The 16590-nt window shown below is 44.1% G+C and overlaps 1 protein-coding gene across 9 annotated transcripts in view; it reads right to left on the reverse strand.

The window, feature by feature from the left end:
• The window catches only part of SCAPER (S-phase cyclin A associated protein in the ER), a 203665-nt gene that overhangs the window by 69756 nt on the left and 117319 nt on the right, over nucleotides 1–16590 (reverse strand). For all 9 annotated transcript variants that reach the window (XM_028744781.2, XM_028744780.2, XM_028744779.2 and 6 more), the window contains one exon: nucleotides 4978–5093. In XM_028744781.2, the coding sequence (XP_028600614.2) occupies nucleotides 4978–5093 (116 nt within the window). The remainder of the gene's footprint in view (nucleotides 1–4977; nucleotides 5094–16590) is intronic.

A 16590-nucleotide genomic window follows, 5' to 3' on the forward strand; every position in this document is an offset into this window, starting at 1 on the left:
ATGTGTTCATGGTAAACCATCAACTATGGCTTACTGTAACATGTGAATGCACCCAAAAGCTCCAAAATGCAAAATCATGAAAATATTTTAGGGATTTGTAGCCGGTCTTCCTACAAAAATCTTACATTAGGTAATAAATGCAAGTATTCCATTTCTTAAAAGTGAATTTCCAAGCCATGCAGCTACAGAGGACAGGTTTGAATCTTTAGTACTGTACCTTGAAAACAATAATAAAAAACAATAGAGTGCTTCTGTTTGCACACCTGCATGCATATGCACACTCATACACTCTCTCAAACCTCAGATTTAACTGCCTAACAAGAGATAGATAGATGATAGATAGATAGATAGATAGATAGATAGATAGATAGATAGATAGATAGATATAGATAGATTATAGAAATCTGTATGATTTATATGAAGGTTGATTCTATTTCCCAACTTCCAATGAAAATGAAATATTTGGAGGTGATGAAGTGATTAAGCACTCTAGCAAGCTGAAATATTTCCATAGCTTAACTACTCTAATCTGTCATTTTATTAGCTATAGAGACATAGGCCAGGATCCAAATAATTACTAATTTGTGTGTCCAATTAGGATGTGGACCTGCATTGTTTCATACAGTCATAGCCACACATGGCAACCTCTTACTTGGGTTTTCAAAAGCAGTTGGGGATACAGCACATTGGCTTGCTGTTCAAAGGCGGAAAGAAGCCCTTTGGAGCATGTAAAGAAGCTGGCTCTCTGGGTGACAGCCATTTTTTCTACAGCAAACACTATCGATTATAAATCTGTGTATGAGTTAACTTAACCACCTGACTTTTGTGTTTTTAGCAGGAAGCACCACGTCTTTCTTGCAGCTGCTTCTCTCTCTCTCTCTCTCTCTCTCTCTCTGTGTGTGTGTGTGTGTGTGAGAGAGAGAGAGAGAGAGAGAGAGAGAGAGAGAGAGAGAAATATATGTTGCCTGGAACTATATGGCAGAAAGGTGGCCTATAAATGCAATAAGTAAATAAACTGCATCCACTTCTCTTTGCTCTGTTGTTTCCCCAGTGTTGAATTTTAGATTGTAAACTCCTTGGGGCAAGGACCTGTCTTTCTGCTTATATTAAATTGCTATAAGCCACCTTGAGTAGTGCATAGGCACTAGAATCACAGGATAAAATGTCTATCTAAATATATTACTCCTAGCCAAATCACAATTCTGCACCAGATATTGCAACGTTTATCATACAGGTATACACAAACACGTGTCAAGCACACTCAGTAGCAAATCTGAGCAATTTATGAAGCAGCTATGTGAATCCTCTTCTTACATTCATTTGTAGGTTTTGATATGCAGCTCTTGTTGACTTTCTGCACATGCCTCTAATAAAACTGTTCATCTCTATGGCTCATAATATTAAATGTATCCTCTATTTGTAAGATTGAATGTTTTATTAGAGGGCAGTAAGGGAACCAACCCTCATCTTTCATGAACAAATGCAACTTTTTTCATAGCACTGTCTATCCTGCTGATCTAATAATACCAGCAACTCCAAAACAAAAGGCATACCGTTAAACCTTTGCAAAAATAAAGCTTTATCTTGTAGACATTGGATTAAGGTTCTGAGCTGCCCCATGCTGCCAGGATTTTGGGGAAAGAGATGAGGATAACAGTGCATATAATCTCCTCACATCCACCCCAAGGGAGACATAAACAGGTATGCTATTAAAATACCACTGGGGCCTTTTATTTTCTCTTTTTTAAAAGGATAATGTGTAACAACAGCAAAGAAACCCAACTGAAACCAAAAGAAACATCTAATATCAGGAAAGATTGTATGGGATACATCCAAGGGGACAGACACTGCTGGGAAACACAGAGTTGTCTTGCTGACAACCTTCCCCAAAAGAGAGTTGGCCCTGCAGGCTATTTTTCTAGCACCGCAGAAGTGTTGCCCAGGCGAAAAGTTTGCTTCACTTTCCTCCCTACAGAGCAGATTTCGCTTGAGAAATCCACCTGCCTTCTTTTCTTCCTCTTGGCCCTCCAGCCACCACTGTCCGCAGGCCTGGCAGGGTTAGCAGTATAAAGACACCTTCAGATGTAAGAGCTGCTTAGAAGCAATAATTTCACAAGGAGCGGCACCAGGCTGAGGTGGGAGGAATACCTTTCAATGGGATAGATTTGGGAAGCGTCGGACCTCTGCCATACAATCCCACACTAGGCCAAGTTCCTTTGCCTGTTACTCCTCTCCTACCAACACCTCACAGCCTCCCTGGTCCTAAGCTATGCCGGCAAGTTGTCTGGAGCTCTCGTTCTGCCTTGGTCCTTTCCTTTCTTCAGCTCCACCCAGGGGCGCTGGGGGTTCACGTGTCACCACCAGCAGCATGAGAACCCCGAGGCGTCCCATGATGCTTACGGAACAATTTGTGGCAGGCTTCCATTACCTCCGAAGGGTTCCTCAGCACCCAAACGCTGCCCTCATATAACCCGACACTTCTTTCTCCATGGCACGTCACAGTATCTCTAAACTGGTGTTTTTAAATCATTGCGTAAACTGCATAAACATATCATCTCTATCATATTTTCTTGGAACGTCAATGTAATTTATGACTGAAAAGTTTCTCTGAAGGGCCTCATCTAAGGTTTTTAGTCTAAGTTGTTTGCTTTAAAGGGGTTTATAAATCTGCCAGTTCTGTGTTAATACTTGGCAGACAAGAGCTTACCCTCAGTTATATAACAACGTGGACAAGATGTTTGGCATTTGCCTATTGCTCTTGGTAACCATATTGGAAATGCCTCTGATGGTTTTTAGAAAGTTGTCTAATGGAAGCTCCTCTGTAGAACAGTCCATCTACAAAGCTACAGCAGAGAATGTGGAAGAGACTAACCTTAACTAATACTGGCCTGGTTCACCTGCAGTGCTAAGACAAACTATGGCTGAGGGAGCGAGAGCGTGCGCGCTTGTGGATACTATGCTGCTTCCCTCCTACTCCAGCCCCAGCTCCACTGCATTATCTGGAGCTCTGTCATGGTTTGGTTTAGTGTTATGTGTCAACTTGGGCTCATGTTTTGTCTCCCCCAAACAAACTGCAAGCAGAAGATGAACAACCAACCTCAGTTACAGCTTGCAAGACAAACGACAAGCCTGGGTTTGTAAATAAGTCGAAGCCAAACCATGGCTTAGCTCCAGGCAGCACAGCTGGAGGAGGGAGCAGGGAGTGCAGCCACCACAATTTTTGCTCTGGGTACCCCCACACTAACATATGCTCATGGAGTCATAGTTTTGTTTTAGTTTGTGTGCAAACTGAGCACTAGTCACAAAGGAGTTTTTCCATTCACGCTACCATTTGTCCCTCCTTAAGTTTTAGACTGTTTTCTCTTCCTGACACAAGCACAACACACACCCAGAGCACTGCTCTGTTGCAATGGCAGGGACAAGATAGGTAGGAAATTGCTGCCTGTACCTTTACAAACTATGTGAATTTCCAGGTACTTCTGAAATGACCTCTGGTGTCTCATGACTGCTGAAATCTAGAGGATCATCATATACAACAAACATGTCATAGTGACCCTAAAATCAGTAACTGCAATGACTGTGAGATATCTAGCGTTCTGCACTTGTCTGGATACCATGTAGGCTTCTACTGGAATTACATAGGATCCTTCCTTTTATGATTAGTTCTTTTGGAGCCCTGAAATTAGTATTTGCCAAGGTTTATCTATGATTAACTGTATGCCTGTCCTGAACCTACAACTGGAATCACTGCCAAAGGTACCATAGAAACCCAGCAACCCTCACAAAAGGCTCTATTCACACAACTTGGAAAGCAGTTCAGCATTCATTAGGAACTTCCTTCTTTTAAGTTCCACGTTTCTCTCATGTGCCCGCCCTCCCCTTTTTGCTGCTCATTTCCTACATACCCTCAGCCTACATGCCAGTTTCCCCCATCAGTAGAAATTGGAGGAAAACTTGCCTGCAAAGTTTGCATGTGTCCTCCCTCTTTTCTTCCTTCTTCAATGGAAGGGACAGGAGGATGAGGTAGCACTAAAATGGGGTATGGCTGGGGAGTGCAGCGGGGTGAAATGAGACTTGCATATACACAACAATCTGGTAGACTGGAGGTAACCAAAAATAATTTGCAAAGGTATTCAAAACCTGTAGGGTTTCAAAACCATTGCCCAACACAAAATTATTTCAATGAGTCCTCTAGTTTCAAAAAGAATCATTTCAAAATTACAGATCACAAGTAGCACAAAGCTTCTGCAACAGATCCCACCAACATAAATAATCAAAGTCAAAAGCCTGGGCATGATGGCTTCTCAGTTCCAGGGGAGGGGGAAAAACACATGATGCACTGGCAGAACACCAGTTTTTCAACCGGTGCTGAGGAAGTCACTTCAGCTGCCAAGTGGCTCCATGTGGGCACAAAATGGAACCTATGGCAAGCTGGCACCTACCATAGATTTGGGACAGCATCTTCCTATGCTATTGACTGACAAGATAACTTTCTCTGTACAAATACGCAACAACTGCAAGTCCAAGCGTGTGAAAATATACTCAAAGCCATCTAAAATAATTTTAATATTTTAGTAATTTTAGAAGGGTTGCCTGTGTTATCATCTAGTCTCATCTAGTATTTTATCTATCAGCAGTTTCATTGTATTTCTGTGTTTTCATTGTAAGCTGCATTGAAAGAGTCTCAAAAGGTGACATATAAACGTTTTAAATAAATACATAGCTTAAAAACTTGCTCTGGCGTCAGGCCCTGCCTTGCACAAAGGATTTCAAAAGCAGGACTCAGCCGTATAAAACCCTCTGCAAACCAACTATCATTTACAGATCAATAAACAGGAAGGCCAGATAGAACAAGAGCCAGAAAAATAGTTCTAGCCACCAATGATGCCATTAATTTACTGACCGCGAGAAAAAGGCAAGGGAACCCCCCTGCTTGGCTTCCAACTCTATGATTCTATGAAAAAAGATCCTACTCACTTCAGAGGGATTCGTGAAACTGCATTCACATTGGCCGAAGTTGTCACAACTTGAAGGACTTGTTCCAGGGCTGTAAATCCCCCTGCCACGTGAAATGCAAGCTGATCTGCTGTATTCTGCGTTGAAAACATAAAAAGTAAGAGTAATTAGTCCAAGTATTTTACTGATTTATCAGGCAATGTTTTGTCTGACTGCACAAGTTTACTATTCAGTGCTATATAGAACACTTGTACACATTCAAATGCAGCAAACCTTTGAGAAACTAGGCATGACATCAAGGATGTAAGAAGAGCTAGCTGCTGGATCAGGCCAGAAGAGGCCTATCTAGACCAGTATCCTGTTCCCACTGGGGCCACCCAGATGCCCCTGTGGAAAACCCACAAGCAGGACCAGAGCACAAGAGCAGCCCTCTCCCTCCTGTGGTTTCCAGAAGCCTTGGAGGCAGAAGCACAGCCATCCTTTCTAGGAGTGATCAACATCCCTCTCCTCCTCCGTGAATCTGTCTAATCCTCTTTCTTGCTTGGTGGCCATCACTGCCTTCCGTGAGAGCATGTTTCTTCAATGCCTGGTCATGATGCGTGTGTGCCTGATTAAAATGTCGACTGCAAATGGTTCAGCCAAGCACCAAGCTTTCCATTGAGCTAGTGGGGTTCTTTGACTTCCAGGTACTGGATCCTCCATGCCACTGAAGTCCTTTCAATTTCAAAAGAAGTTTGCCAAAAGACATAGCGGGCAGCTATTTGAGCAAGGTAAACCAATCCTTTTGGTGTGCAGAACCAGTCACACAGTTCTTTGGGTCTTAGCCAGATAACCGGGGGAAAGAAAAAGAAACACCTCTCGCTTTGACTATATTTTGGAGAAACCTTGGCAACCACTAGTGGGAACTACCTATAGTCAATTCTATTGTGAATGAGCAAACACATGAACCAAGCCATGCAAAGCAAAAGGACCTTATTACTGCCCCCCCCCCCCAATGAGTCATGCTCCTCGCTTTAGGGATTGTTTGCTTTTGGCTATGCCAAGTCTGCGCACAGAATGTATGAACTTAGGTGACATTTGGGCAATTTGACCAGGACACAGAGAACTACACAGCTAGTTCCACATGCTCAAAGGGAGGAGGGACCACACAGGGGAGGTGCCTCAGTGCAGCGGAAGAATACATGCTTTATGTGCGGAAGGTCACAAGTTCAATTCCTGACATCTCCAGCTAAAACGAAAAGAGATCCATGTGGAAAAGACCTATGCATCCAACTATTGCCACAGCTGGAACATCCAGCAGCTGAATACCAACAGAAATTGGTATTCATGGAGACATAGGCTTGCAAGCAAGATGAGGAGAGCTGTTTAGCTAGGGGAAAAGACTAGAGCCCTGGAGCCTAAGACAGGATTACTGGCATAGAAGAAGAACTATCTGAAAGACTGACAAGGCAAGCAACAGGAAGCTCAGCAGGAAAAGCAGGGTGCCAGAACTAGCCTGACAGCAAGAGAGAGTTCTTAGAGTCGACCTTTCAACCCCAGCTTCCTTCTAAACCAGAAGAAGTCCTGATCCTGAAAGCACTTGGGATGGAGTCTCTGTCAGGAGCAGAGCTGGGGGGAGAAAGACTTCACCCTGCAATGAAAACACCTTTGAGTTTGCCACTGTCCAAGGTGTGACCACAGGCAGAAATGGCCATGTGTCACAAATCTAAACTTGGGGCGTATATCCAAATCTCTGGATTCAAGGGGGTCTCATTGTTTCTTCCTGCTCTGGAGGCTAGGACTTGAAACAATGGCTTCAAGTTACCAGAAAGGAGATTCCAACTAAACATCAGGAAGAACTTTCTGTCAGTAAGAGCTATTAGACAGTGGGACTCTACTTCCTTGTAAGTTTTTAAGCAGAGACTGGATGGGCATCTGTCATGGGTGCTTTAGCTGAGATTCCTGCATTTCAGGGGGTTGGACTAGATGACCCTTGGGGTCCCTTCCAACTACAATTATATTATTATTCTAATTGCCATTTTGTTCATCCCCTCTCAGATCTGGCTCCATCAATGTGCATCCCCATGATTAGTCTGACCAAAGGCCACGTGGCTCTTCCTCCCCCAGAATTGCTTATTTTCCTTTTCCCTACTTGTCCTCTTTCATATTTTTTTAAATTGAATTACTACCTGTTATTTTAAACTGTGAAATGCTATGAGTGCTTTTGCAGATAGGAAATATATATATGGAAGGAAAGAAAATAGCAGGCCCAAACAGACAAAGCTCTTTGTATTCATATATGTATACTGTATTTAAAACACCCTTTAAAAAACTATTTGGTTCAGATTTGATTAGACACAGAAGAAAGCCTGCACCTTGACCGTGTGGCTTCTTTATTTCTCTACCTGACACAACACCTTAATGGATCTGAATCTGCTATGACTTTAGTGGCAGCTGATAGGATTACAGGCTCCCTTCCAATACTACAGCTCAGCTACATGCCAGCAAAAAATGACAGCCTAAACCTGAATTACACAGACTGGGAACCCATCCAATTATTAACTAAAGTAACTGTTATTACCTAACCTAATCAAAGGAGAAGCAGCTGTTAATCTTTGGTGGCCCATAGAGCAGTGGCGGTCAGGCTGGATGAAGTGTCTTTGTACTTGACTCTCCCGCAGACAATAATTACGTCCTTTGTGATCAAGGCCCAGGTGGGGGTGGGGAGAAGAGCTTCCTCGCCTGTAGGCAAAGGCAGCAGATGGGGAACAAGGCTCTGCACATTCATTTACAAGGCAGAGGTGGGTGTCTGGGTCTGGAATCTGTAGGATTGGAAAAGCTGAAAATCAGCTGGCTAACTACTTCGTTATTTTAAAAATCCTTATGTTTCCTTTAAAAATGTTCCGCAGACTCTTCTGCAGCCAAATTACAAACGTCAGGTGCCTTTACCAATCTGTTAAAGCTCATAAATGGTTTTAACTGGTTTATTATAATCACAACCACCACCAGGCTTTAAACTTTTATAATCATAGGATGTTGACCTATCTATTAAATATGTAGGCAGATTGAAATTAAGTACTTGCAAGCAACCCCCCCCCCTATTTTGTTTTAGAAGATGCACATGTATCTTCTAACAATCATCCTCTTAAATGAGGCATTCCCTCGGAGACTTCCGGGTTAGCGCCATCGGCAATGGCGGAGTTCTTCTGACCGGGAGGAACCCGCTCCGCAAAAATTGGGTCTTGCCGCGGCGGCGAAGGCGGAGACCCCTCATAAATCCCAGGCGGATGAAGCCTGGGAACGTGGGATTTGGCTGACACCAGGAGCGCCTCCCCTACTCGCAGGGAACCCCTTTTTCGGGGCTCTGAAACGACGTGGGGTGAGCAGTGCGGTGTTTTGAATCGACTGCTACTTTTGTGGAGTGAAGCCGCATAGCCGTTGCCGGAGAGCGCTGACTTTTTCCTGTGGACAATTGGACTCTAAAACAAGTACCCGTGAGTAGAAATGGAAAAATTGGATCAAGAAACATGTTAATTTGGCACCGAAGCGGGAAGGTTCAAAACAGGAAGTCCACCTTCCGCTTTTTGTAAATAGACTGAAGCAAAACCTTGTAAGCTAATAGCCTGGAAAGTCGCTTATAAAGGTCGAAATTTCCTTCATTTACAATCACTAACCCCCCCCCCCTGGAAGCAGGAGAAAAGGGGGGGGGGGATTTTGACTGTTCAAGCCTGCAGGAGGGAGTAAAGAAAGATAAGTTTCCATCGTCTCAAACCTGGGAATGGGGTGTGAGAGACAGAAATTGTCGGAGACGTTCATTGACTGTGAATGGAGCATTTTGACAGATAGCTAAAAAAAAAAAAGAGAAACAATCTGATTCCAATGTTGCTGTCAGGGAACTGACATCGGAGCCGAGTGGAGAGGTTAGGCTCTCTAATGATGCCGGAGAGGGAACCAGTAAAGGAAGAGAGAGAACTTCCGCTGGGGAAGGAAGTAAAGGTGACACCAGGAAGAAAGGAGAGGCAGAGAGCACTTCGGAGGGGAGGCTCCGAGACTCTTCCAGTGAGGTCAGTGAGGAGAGTGGAGGACCACCGCTTGGCACGCCCACTCTGCGCAGAAGGCTTCCGCGCAGAGAGGCGCGGAGGAGGTTGTCCGTTAAGGAATTCTTATGTTGGAAGAAGTTTAGGAAACGCCCGCTGACGGATTCTGCCAGCGACTGAAGCAGCCGTGCCAAGGGGCTGCTCAGCCTGGGAAAGGCGCAACCACCCCAAGCAGTTTGGAGCAGTTTGGAGGTTTACACACAAGCAACCCCAATTCCCATTACAGTTGCCTTTTGCATTTTAAAGAGACAAAGTATTTGAAAAACGAAAGTAATCCTTCTTTGTTGGACTCGCTTTGAAAAGATGGATACAAATAGAAATTGTCTCCTCTAGAGGGAGCTTGTTAAATTGTTGCTGCAGTCTGCTTGGGGACTCTACAGCTGTAAGATTAAGATCGTGGGATCAGTCTTTTGACCTTGGATAATAATGTGTCGGGAGGAAGCTTTGGTGCTTGCTCTCTGTAAGACAAATGCTCTGCTGGAGCAGTTGCATGAGAAGGTAGATTTGATGAACAAAAAACTGGATTTGATGACGGCTGTAGGGCAGGAACTAACTCAGGAACCTGTCTTAACTGGGCAAGTACAAGTGCAGAAGATAATGGACGAGGTTGCGGTTGCACCTCAAGTAATACAAATGGAGAGATCTGAGGCCCCGCAGGAGCATAAGCTGCTGTCTTTGAAGATTGAATTTGGAATGGGCCAGGAGAAGTCTGGAGAGGAGGAGACTCTTAATTTCGGAGGGACTTTGAAACATGTTGCTAAATACCTTTTGGATTATTCTGACGACTGCGGGGAGTGGGCCTCTGGGGAATGGGCTGGTCGGATGAGTGGAGATAATTTTGGTTTGGAATCCCCCAGAGACCTACTCTCCAATGAGAAAGGAAAGAAACCAGGAAAGAGACCAACAAAAGACAAGGAAAAGTGCAAGTATAAACAAGATGAAGAAGATCTGCAGAAGGGGCATGGAAGAGACTTAAGAGCCTCGGACATAAGATTACCAGGTTGATGAACTAGATGGAATGGACAGTAAGGTCTGACATAATCCGAGACCAGGAAGAAGGGACGTTGGATGGAGATTGGGGGGAAAAAACAGTTTATAAAGAAAAATTGTTATATTGGGAATTAGTGTAAATTAATGAATATTGGGGAAAATGTTGGAATGAAACTATCTGGCTTTAGTAGAAATGATATAAGAAGTTATGTATAAATAAGTTTTAAGTTTTAAATTTTAAGGTATTTTATGGTAAGATAAGGTTAAATAAATTGAGGTAAACTGAATAACAGAATATGGTGAAAGATGGAAAGGATCTGTTGAGTTAAGTAATAGGTTAGACGGTTAAGATAAATTGTTTAATAATAAGTTAGAAAGATGGAAAGAATTTGCTGAAACAACTAATTAAGCTAGATTACAAAAAGGGAGGTGTGAGGAGGTCAATGAAACAAGCAAATGAAAGATAAAGATAGGCAAAAAAGGGATTGGTATTTTTTTTTCTTTTTTGTTGTTGTGATGATGTATTGGTTTTTAATGTATTTTTTCTTTTTTTCCTTTTCATATATTGTGGTGTTGTTTTTTCTTATTTTTTCTTTTTTCTCTTTCTTTCTGTAATCTTGAAACTACTAATAAATATTATTTCAAAATAAAAATAAAAATTAAATGAGGCATTCCCTCATCTCCCTCATCTCTCCTACAGGACGAAATACCTCTTCTAAGAGCCTACTTGCCGTGTTAGCCTTTGGACAAACGTACTGAAAATAGCCTAATAATAATAATAACAACAACAACAGCAACAACATGTTAACAGATTAATTAGAATGCCTGTTTATTCATGTTGGGATTTTGCCTGCGTGCTTTGATCCAGCTTTCTCACAGAAGCAATTAGTGAGTTGGCGGAAGGCCAGGAAGTCTGAGCAGAGGAGTTTTTCTGCCTGGTGATATGGGAACCTTGGATACAATTTTGCTATTGGTCGAGGTCACCCATATAGGCATAATGACTCATGACTTCTCTGGTTGGTCTGTTGGTGTGTGTAGGAGAGGCTTGGAGTCAGCTGAAGTTGAGTTCAGTGTGAGAGAAAGTTAAGATCCGTGTCTGTATCTTGTATATACAGTGGTACCTTGGGTTAAGTACTTAATTCGTTCCAGAGGTCCGTTCTTAACCTGAAACTGTTCTTAACCTGAAGCACCACTTTAGCTAATGGGGCCTCCTGCTGCTGCCGTGCCGCCGGAGCACAATTTCTGTTCTCATCCTGAAGCTAAGTTCTTAACCCGAGGTACTATTTCTGGGTTAGTGGAGTCTGTAACCTGAAGTGTCTGTAACCTGAGGTACCACTGTAGTAACTTGTGAGTCTACTGTAAATAATAAACCTCTAAGTAACCAAGTTACTAATGAGCAGCATTTTGTTCCTGGTCATCCTGTCAGCTTCCAACAAGATACTTCCAGAAAGTCTGCGTATACTCTGCAATATTCAACAATTCAATCAAAAAGTTTTAAATTGTTACTATAATTGATGAATACTGTAAATCTATTAAATGTCACAATCCTAATTTTTACTATATTGTTTTACCATCAGCCGCAGAGCAAGCTGATTGGGCGCCTGGGGTGGTGCATGTGCCCTGCGCCCAGGGGCAGGGCCAGCCGGGGCAGGACGCTCCACGGGGCCTCCGGAGTCTGCCTGCCTCCTCCCACTCAGCCGCACTACAGCTGGGGGGGGAGGCAGCCGGCGGACCGTTTGGGCAGCGCAGAGCCTGCAGGAGCCCAAGCCACCGCGTCACTCCCAGGAAAGACGTGTGGCTGGGGTGTGCTGCAGGCCCCGCGGTGAGTGCCGCCTGGCATTTTGTCACCCCCCTCAGTGGGTACACTTGGGGCACCCCGCCCCCACCTCTCCCCCCTTCCTCCGCCCCTGTTTACAATCACAAGCAATGTGTGAATTTGTCAGAACTGTGTCAAAGATATTTGGTGAAGAAAACTCTGGCCTGCTCCTCAACTTGAGAGAGGCATAGAGACATTCCTCCTGACTCCTCAGTAGCAGCCTACCACTTACCTAAATAGCCTGGGTGAAATCCTATTGGTCCTTCTAGCACCATTGCGCTGGTGAAAGTGTCTGCTTGAAGAGGTGGACAGGAAGCGGCTTTTTATGATTTCCCCTCTGCCAGGCAACCACTACAGTTTCCCAAAAACCTGTTTGAAGGTTAGAGAACGCTTTTTCTTGGGGGGAGGGTTTACTGGTGGGAGGAGGAAATAGGCAAAAATTGTCTCCCTCACCTTTAATCATCCATTAGCAGACACCTCTGATTGGATAAAAAAAAACCTTGATCTTCGAAATGGCAGCAATTGCCTACAAATCACAGGAAGGATCAAACTGCAAAACTGAAAGCAATTTGAACCCAGCTTCAAAATGAAGATACAATGAGGGTACAAATTGCTTTACACTGAGAGAAAGTACTGAGGTTCTTCTTATCAGCTCTGCATTTATGAAAGTGCTGAAGTCACATTCAAGGGAGACTTTGTGGCTCTACACAGCAAATAGATGTAGCTCAGTGCGTCTCGTTTGCACGCAGAACATCCCAGATCCAACCCACCAGCAATTCCAGGCAGGGCTGGGAAGGTTTCCTCTTGGGAACCAGAGAACTGCTTGTGCAGATGGACCAATGGTCTAACTTGGTACAAGTGTCACAGTTTAATTGTTTTAAAAGTTGCCCTTCTTGGTAAATGCCATTGGCCAACTAAGACACTAAAGGTTCTAGGGATGCATATTCCAAGCTGCACCTTAAGCCTGTTTCTACATCTGAGTCGGTTTGTGAGGACCTCGTTTTCACTGAAAAGGTGTAAAAAAAAAAAAAAAGTGTCTTGGCATAGGCCATGATATTAAAGGTCACACCATGAAAATAAATGCATAAAATGGCCCAAAATAACTTTTATTAACTACTTGGGTCTTATTAAGAGCCTAAAAGAAATGACTGAATAGTAAAGGTAAAGGGACCCCTGGCCATTAGGTCCAGTCGTGGCCGACTCTGGGGTTGCGGCGCTCATCTCGCTTTACTGGCCAAGGGAGCTGGCGTACAGCTTCTGGGTCATGTGGCCAGCATGACTAAGCCGCTTCTGGCGAACCAGAGCAGCGCACGGAAACGCCCTTTACCTTCCCGCCGGATTGGTACCTATTTATCTACTTGCACTTTGATGTGTTTTCGAACTGCTAGGATTTGAAGAAGGTGGTTGCAGCACACAAATAATATTACTGAACTGGAGGCCATTGCTCAGAAGGAAGGGGCTCAGATTCCTCAGGAACGCTGCCAGAAGCTGTTGTCTGGCTATGCCTCTCGTTTGCAGCAGGTCATAGCAGCATAAGGCTGCTCTACTAAGTACTAAAGATGCTTGCCATGAAGGGGTTGAATAATAGTGAGACTGGAGAAGCCACTAGAAGTTGCAATTTCAGCTGAATTTGGGGGAACCACCTGAAGCATCAGTTGTGTTGAGCTATTTCAATTGCTTTTGATTTGCTCATTTCAAACAGTTGAAAGTCAGTAAATTTTGATAATAAACCTGATTTGCAATGGGGCATAGCTGTCAACTTTCCCCTTTTCTTGCGAGGAATCCTATTTGGAATAAGGGAATTTCCCTTTAAAAAAGGGAAACGTTGACAACTATGCAATGGGGGCTGAATAATTTCGATTGCAACTCTATATATATTCCTATGGTGTGAAGGCTCTGGGATTATTCTTGGCAGGGGTCCGAGACTAGCAGCATCCCCATCCCCACAGGCACACCAGACAAATTATTCAGGTTCTGTGCCAAGAAAAAACTTAAATTCTCTGCAAAAAACAAATGACGTAAACTGGTGTATATTCAGAGATGCTTATTTTTTTAAAAAAAAATAGAGAAAGGTCAATTGGCAAACTTTTTTGCTGAAATTATTTGAATCTTGGCAGAATTTGCAATTCATTCCTACTGCCCACTCTCCAGAGTGTTATTTTTTATTCATTCAAAGCATTTACACCTTCCCCTTTAGCCAGAAAGGCTCTCAAAGTGGCTTAGAAGCAATGAAAGCAGCAACCCCCCCCCCCAAAAAAAATCAGGCTTACATTTTAAAAATACCTGACATGAAAGGGGAAAGGGAGGGGGAGGGGAGGAAAGAGGGGAAGCAAACAAACCCAATTATCAATATTAATTACTGATTTCTTAACATGAATTACAGTGGTACCTCGGGTTACATACGTTTCAGGTTACAGACTTCACTAACCCAGAAATAGTGCTTCAGGTTAAGAACTTTGCTTCAGGATGAGAACAGAAATCGTGCTCCGGCGGCGCGACAGCAGAGGGAGGCCCCATTAGCTAAAGTGGTGCTTCAGGTTAAGAACAGTTTCAGGTTAAGAACGGACCTCCAGAACGAATTAAGTACTTAACCCGAGGTACCACTGTACTACAAATGACACAGGAGCCACTTCAGCAGTGAAAGAGATGGGACCCTAAGGCCTCTCCAGCTGTTCTCCCTAAAAACTTCTTTCTTCCAGCTGGTCATCACAAGAATGGAAAAAATAGTGCAATCAGAGGAATTTGAGCAGAAGCCTTTGAGGATGTTTGTCTCCTGTAAGGTAAAGGTAAAGGGACCCCTGACCGCTAAGTCCAGTCGTGGCTGACTCTGGGGTTGCGGCGCTCATCTCGCTCTATAGGCCGAGGGAGCCGGTGTACAGCTTCATGTGGCCAGCATGAGTAAGCTGCTTCTGGCGAACCAGAGCAGCACACGGAAACGCCGTTTACCTTCCCACTAGAGCGGTACCTATTTATCTACTTGCACTTTGACGTGCTTTCGAACTGCTAGTTTGGCAGGAGCAGGGACCGAGCAACAGGAGCTCACCCCGTCGCAGGGATTCGAACCGCCGACCTTCTGATCGGCAAGTCCTAGGCTCTGTGGTTTAACTCACAGCGCCACCCGCGTCCCTGTTTGTCTCCTGTACTGTTTGCCTATTTTTCAAATGCAAGCCTGCTTAATAACGTGGGCTTTACTTGTGAATAGATACGTAAGGGATTAATCTTCACTGAAGTTGCTGGAACTTGTTTTTTCAGTAAAAGTATGCCTAGGAATAGATTAAAAAGTTTACTTTTTATTCATACGTTACACTGAATACTGAGCATACACTAGAAGACCCCCACTTTCAGCTGTTGTGATTTCAAGCCCAGTCAAAGACAGCACCATATTCCTGCCAGCACTGCTCCCTCTACTGGCCAAGTTGAGGCATCTGTACCCCCCCCTCTCTCTCTCTCTGTGTGTGTGTGTGCGTGCGTGTGTTTAAAGGAAAAAAACAAACAGCAGGACATTTATGCACCAATACAGTTTTACAACAGAGCTTCCTGGAGAAAAAGAGTTTCAACCTCCCCATAAATAAAAACCAAATTGGTGCTCAGATTAGGCAAGATCTATGAGGCTACAAAATGCATGCTGGGTCAGTTTGCTGGGTCTTCTAATGTGGGGTGTGGGGGCTGTACAATGGAAGCTACTGGTTGACACAAGTAAGGCCACATTCCCGCCCCCCGAACACAGGCACTGAGTTGCACCCAACATTTTTTTTGGGGGGGGGGAGGATGATGTCATGCATGCAGTGTAAGTGACACCCCGTGCATTGCGCGCTGCATGCGTGACATTCGCCTGTCAGGCTGACGCTGCACATCCCTGCAGGCCTCCTGGCCCCATCCTTGTGGACATGGGGGGTGCTGCCCCATGGAGATGGTGCACCTGCCCTGAACTGTTGCAGAAGAGGAAGATTCTTCCTCCCAATAAACGTGGAAGGAGAGGAAATAAGAAGCGACAACACGAATCCACGAAATATTTGTGAAAAAAAACTCAGGAAAAAGTGATGTCCCCAAAGCAGCGTGAATGAATATTGGTGGCCCTCCAGATGCTAGGGATCATTAGGAAAGGAACTGAATATAAAACTGTCAATATCATCATGCCATTTTACAATTCTATGGTGCAACCACATTTGGACTACTGTGTAGTTTTGGTAGAGTTGGAAAAGGTTCAGAAAAGGACAACCAAAATGTTGAAGCAGATCAAGTGACTCCCTTATGAAGAAAGCTTTTTATAGTTTAGAGAAGTGGCAAGTAGGAGGTGACATGATAGAAGTTTATAAAATTAATCATGTCATGGAGAGAGGGGACTGAGACAGGCTTTTCCCCCTCTTTAGAACTTGGGAAATCCAATGAAGCTGAATGTTGGAAAGACAGATAAAAATACTTCTTCAAAAAGCATACAGTTGACCTATGGAACTCACCCCCACAGGAGACAGTGATGGCCACCAACTTGGGAGGTTTAAAAAGAGGACTGGACAAATTCATCTATCAATGGTGACTTATCAATGGCTACTAGCCATGATGGCTGTGCTCTGGCTCCATAGTCCAAGGCAGCAATGCTTCTGAATGTCAGTTGCTGGAGGCTACAGGAAGAGAGAGGCTTTTGTGTTTGAATCCTGCTTGCAGGTTTCCAGCAGGTACCTGGTTGGTCCCTGGGAGAGCAGGATGCTGGGTGAGATGAGAAATGGGCCTCATGTTCTTGCCTCAGAGGTCCCT

This window comes from Podarcis muralis, chromosome 9, assembly GCF_964188315.1.
Source record: "Podarcis muralis chromosome 9, rPodMur119.hap1.1, whole genome shotgun sequence".
Lineage (NCBI taxonomy): Eukaryota > Metazoa > Chordata > Lepidosauria > Squamata > Lacertidae > Podarcis > Podarcis muralis.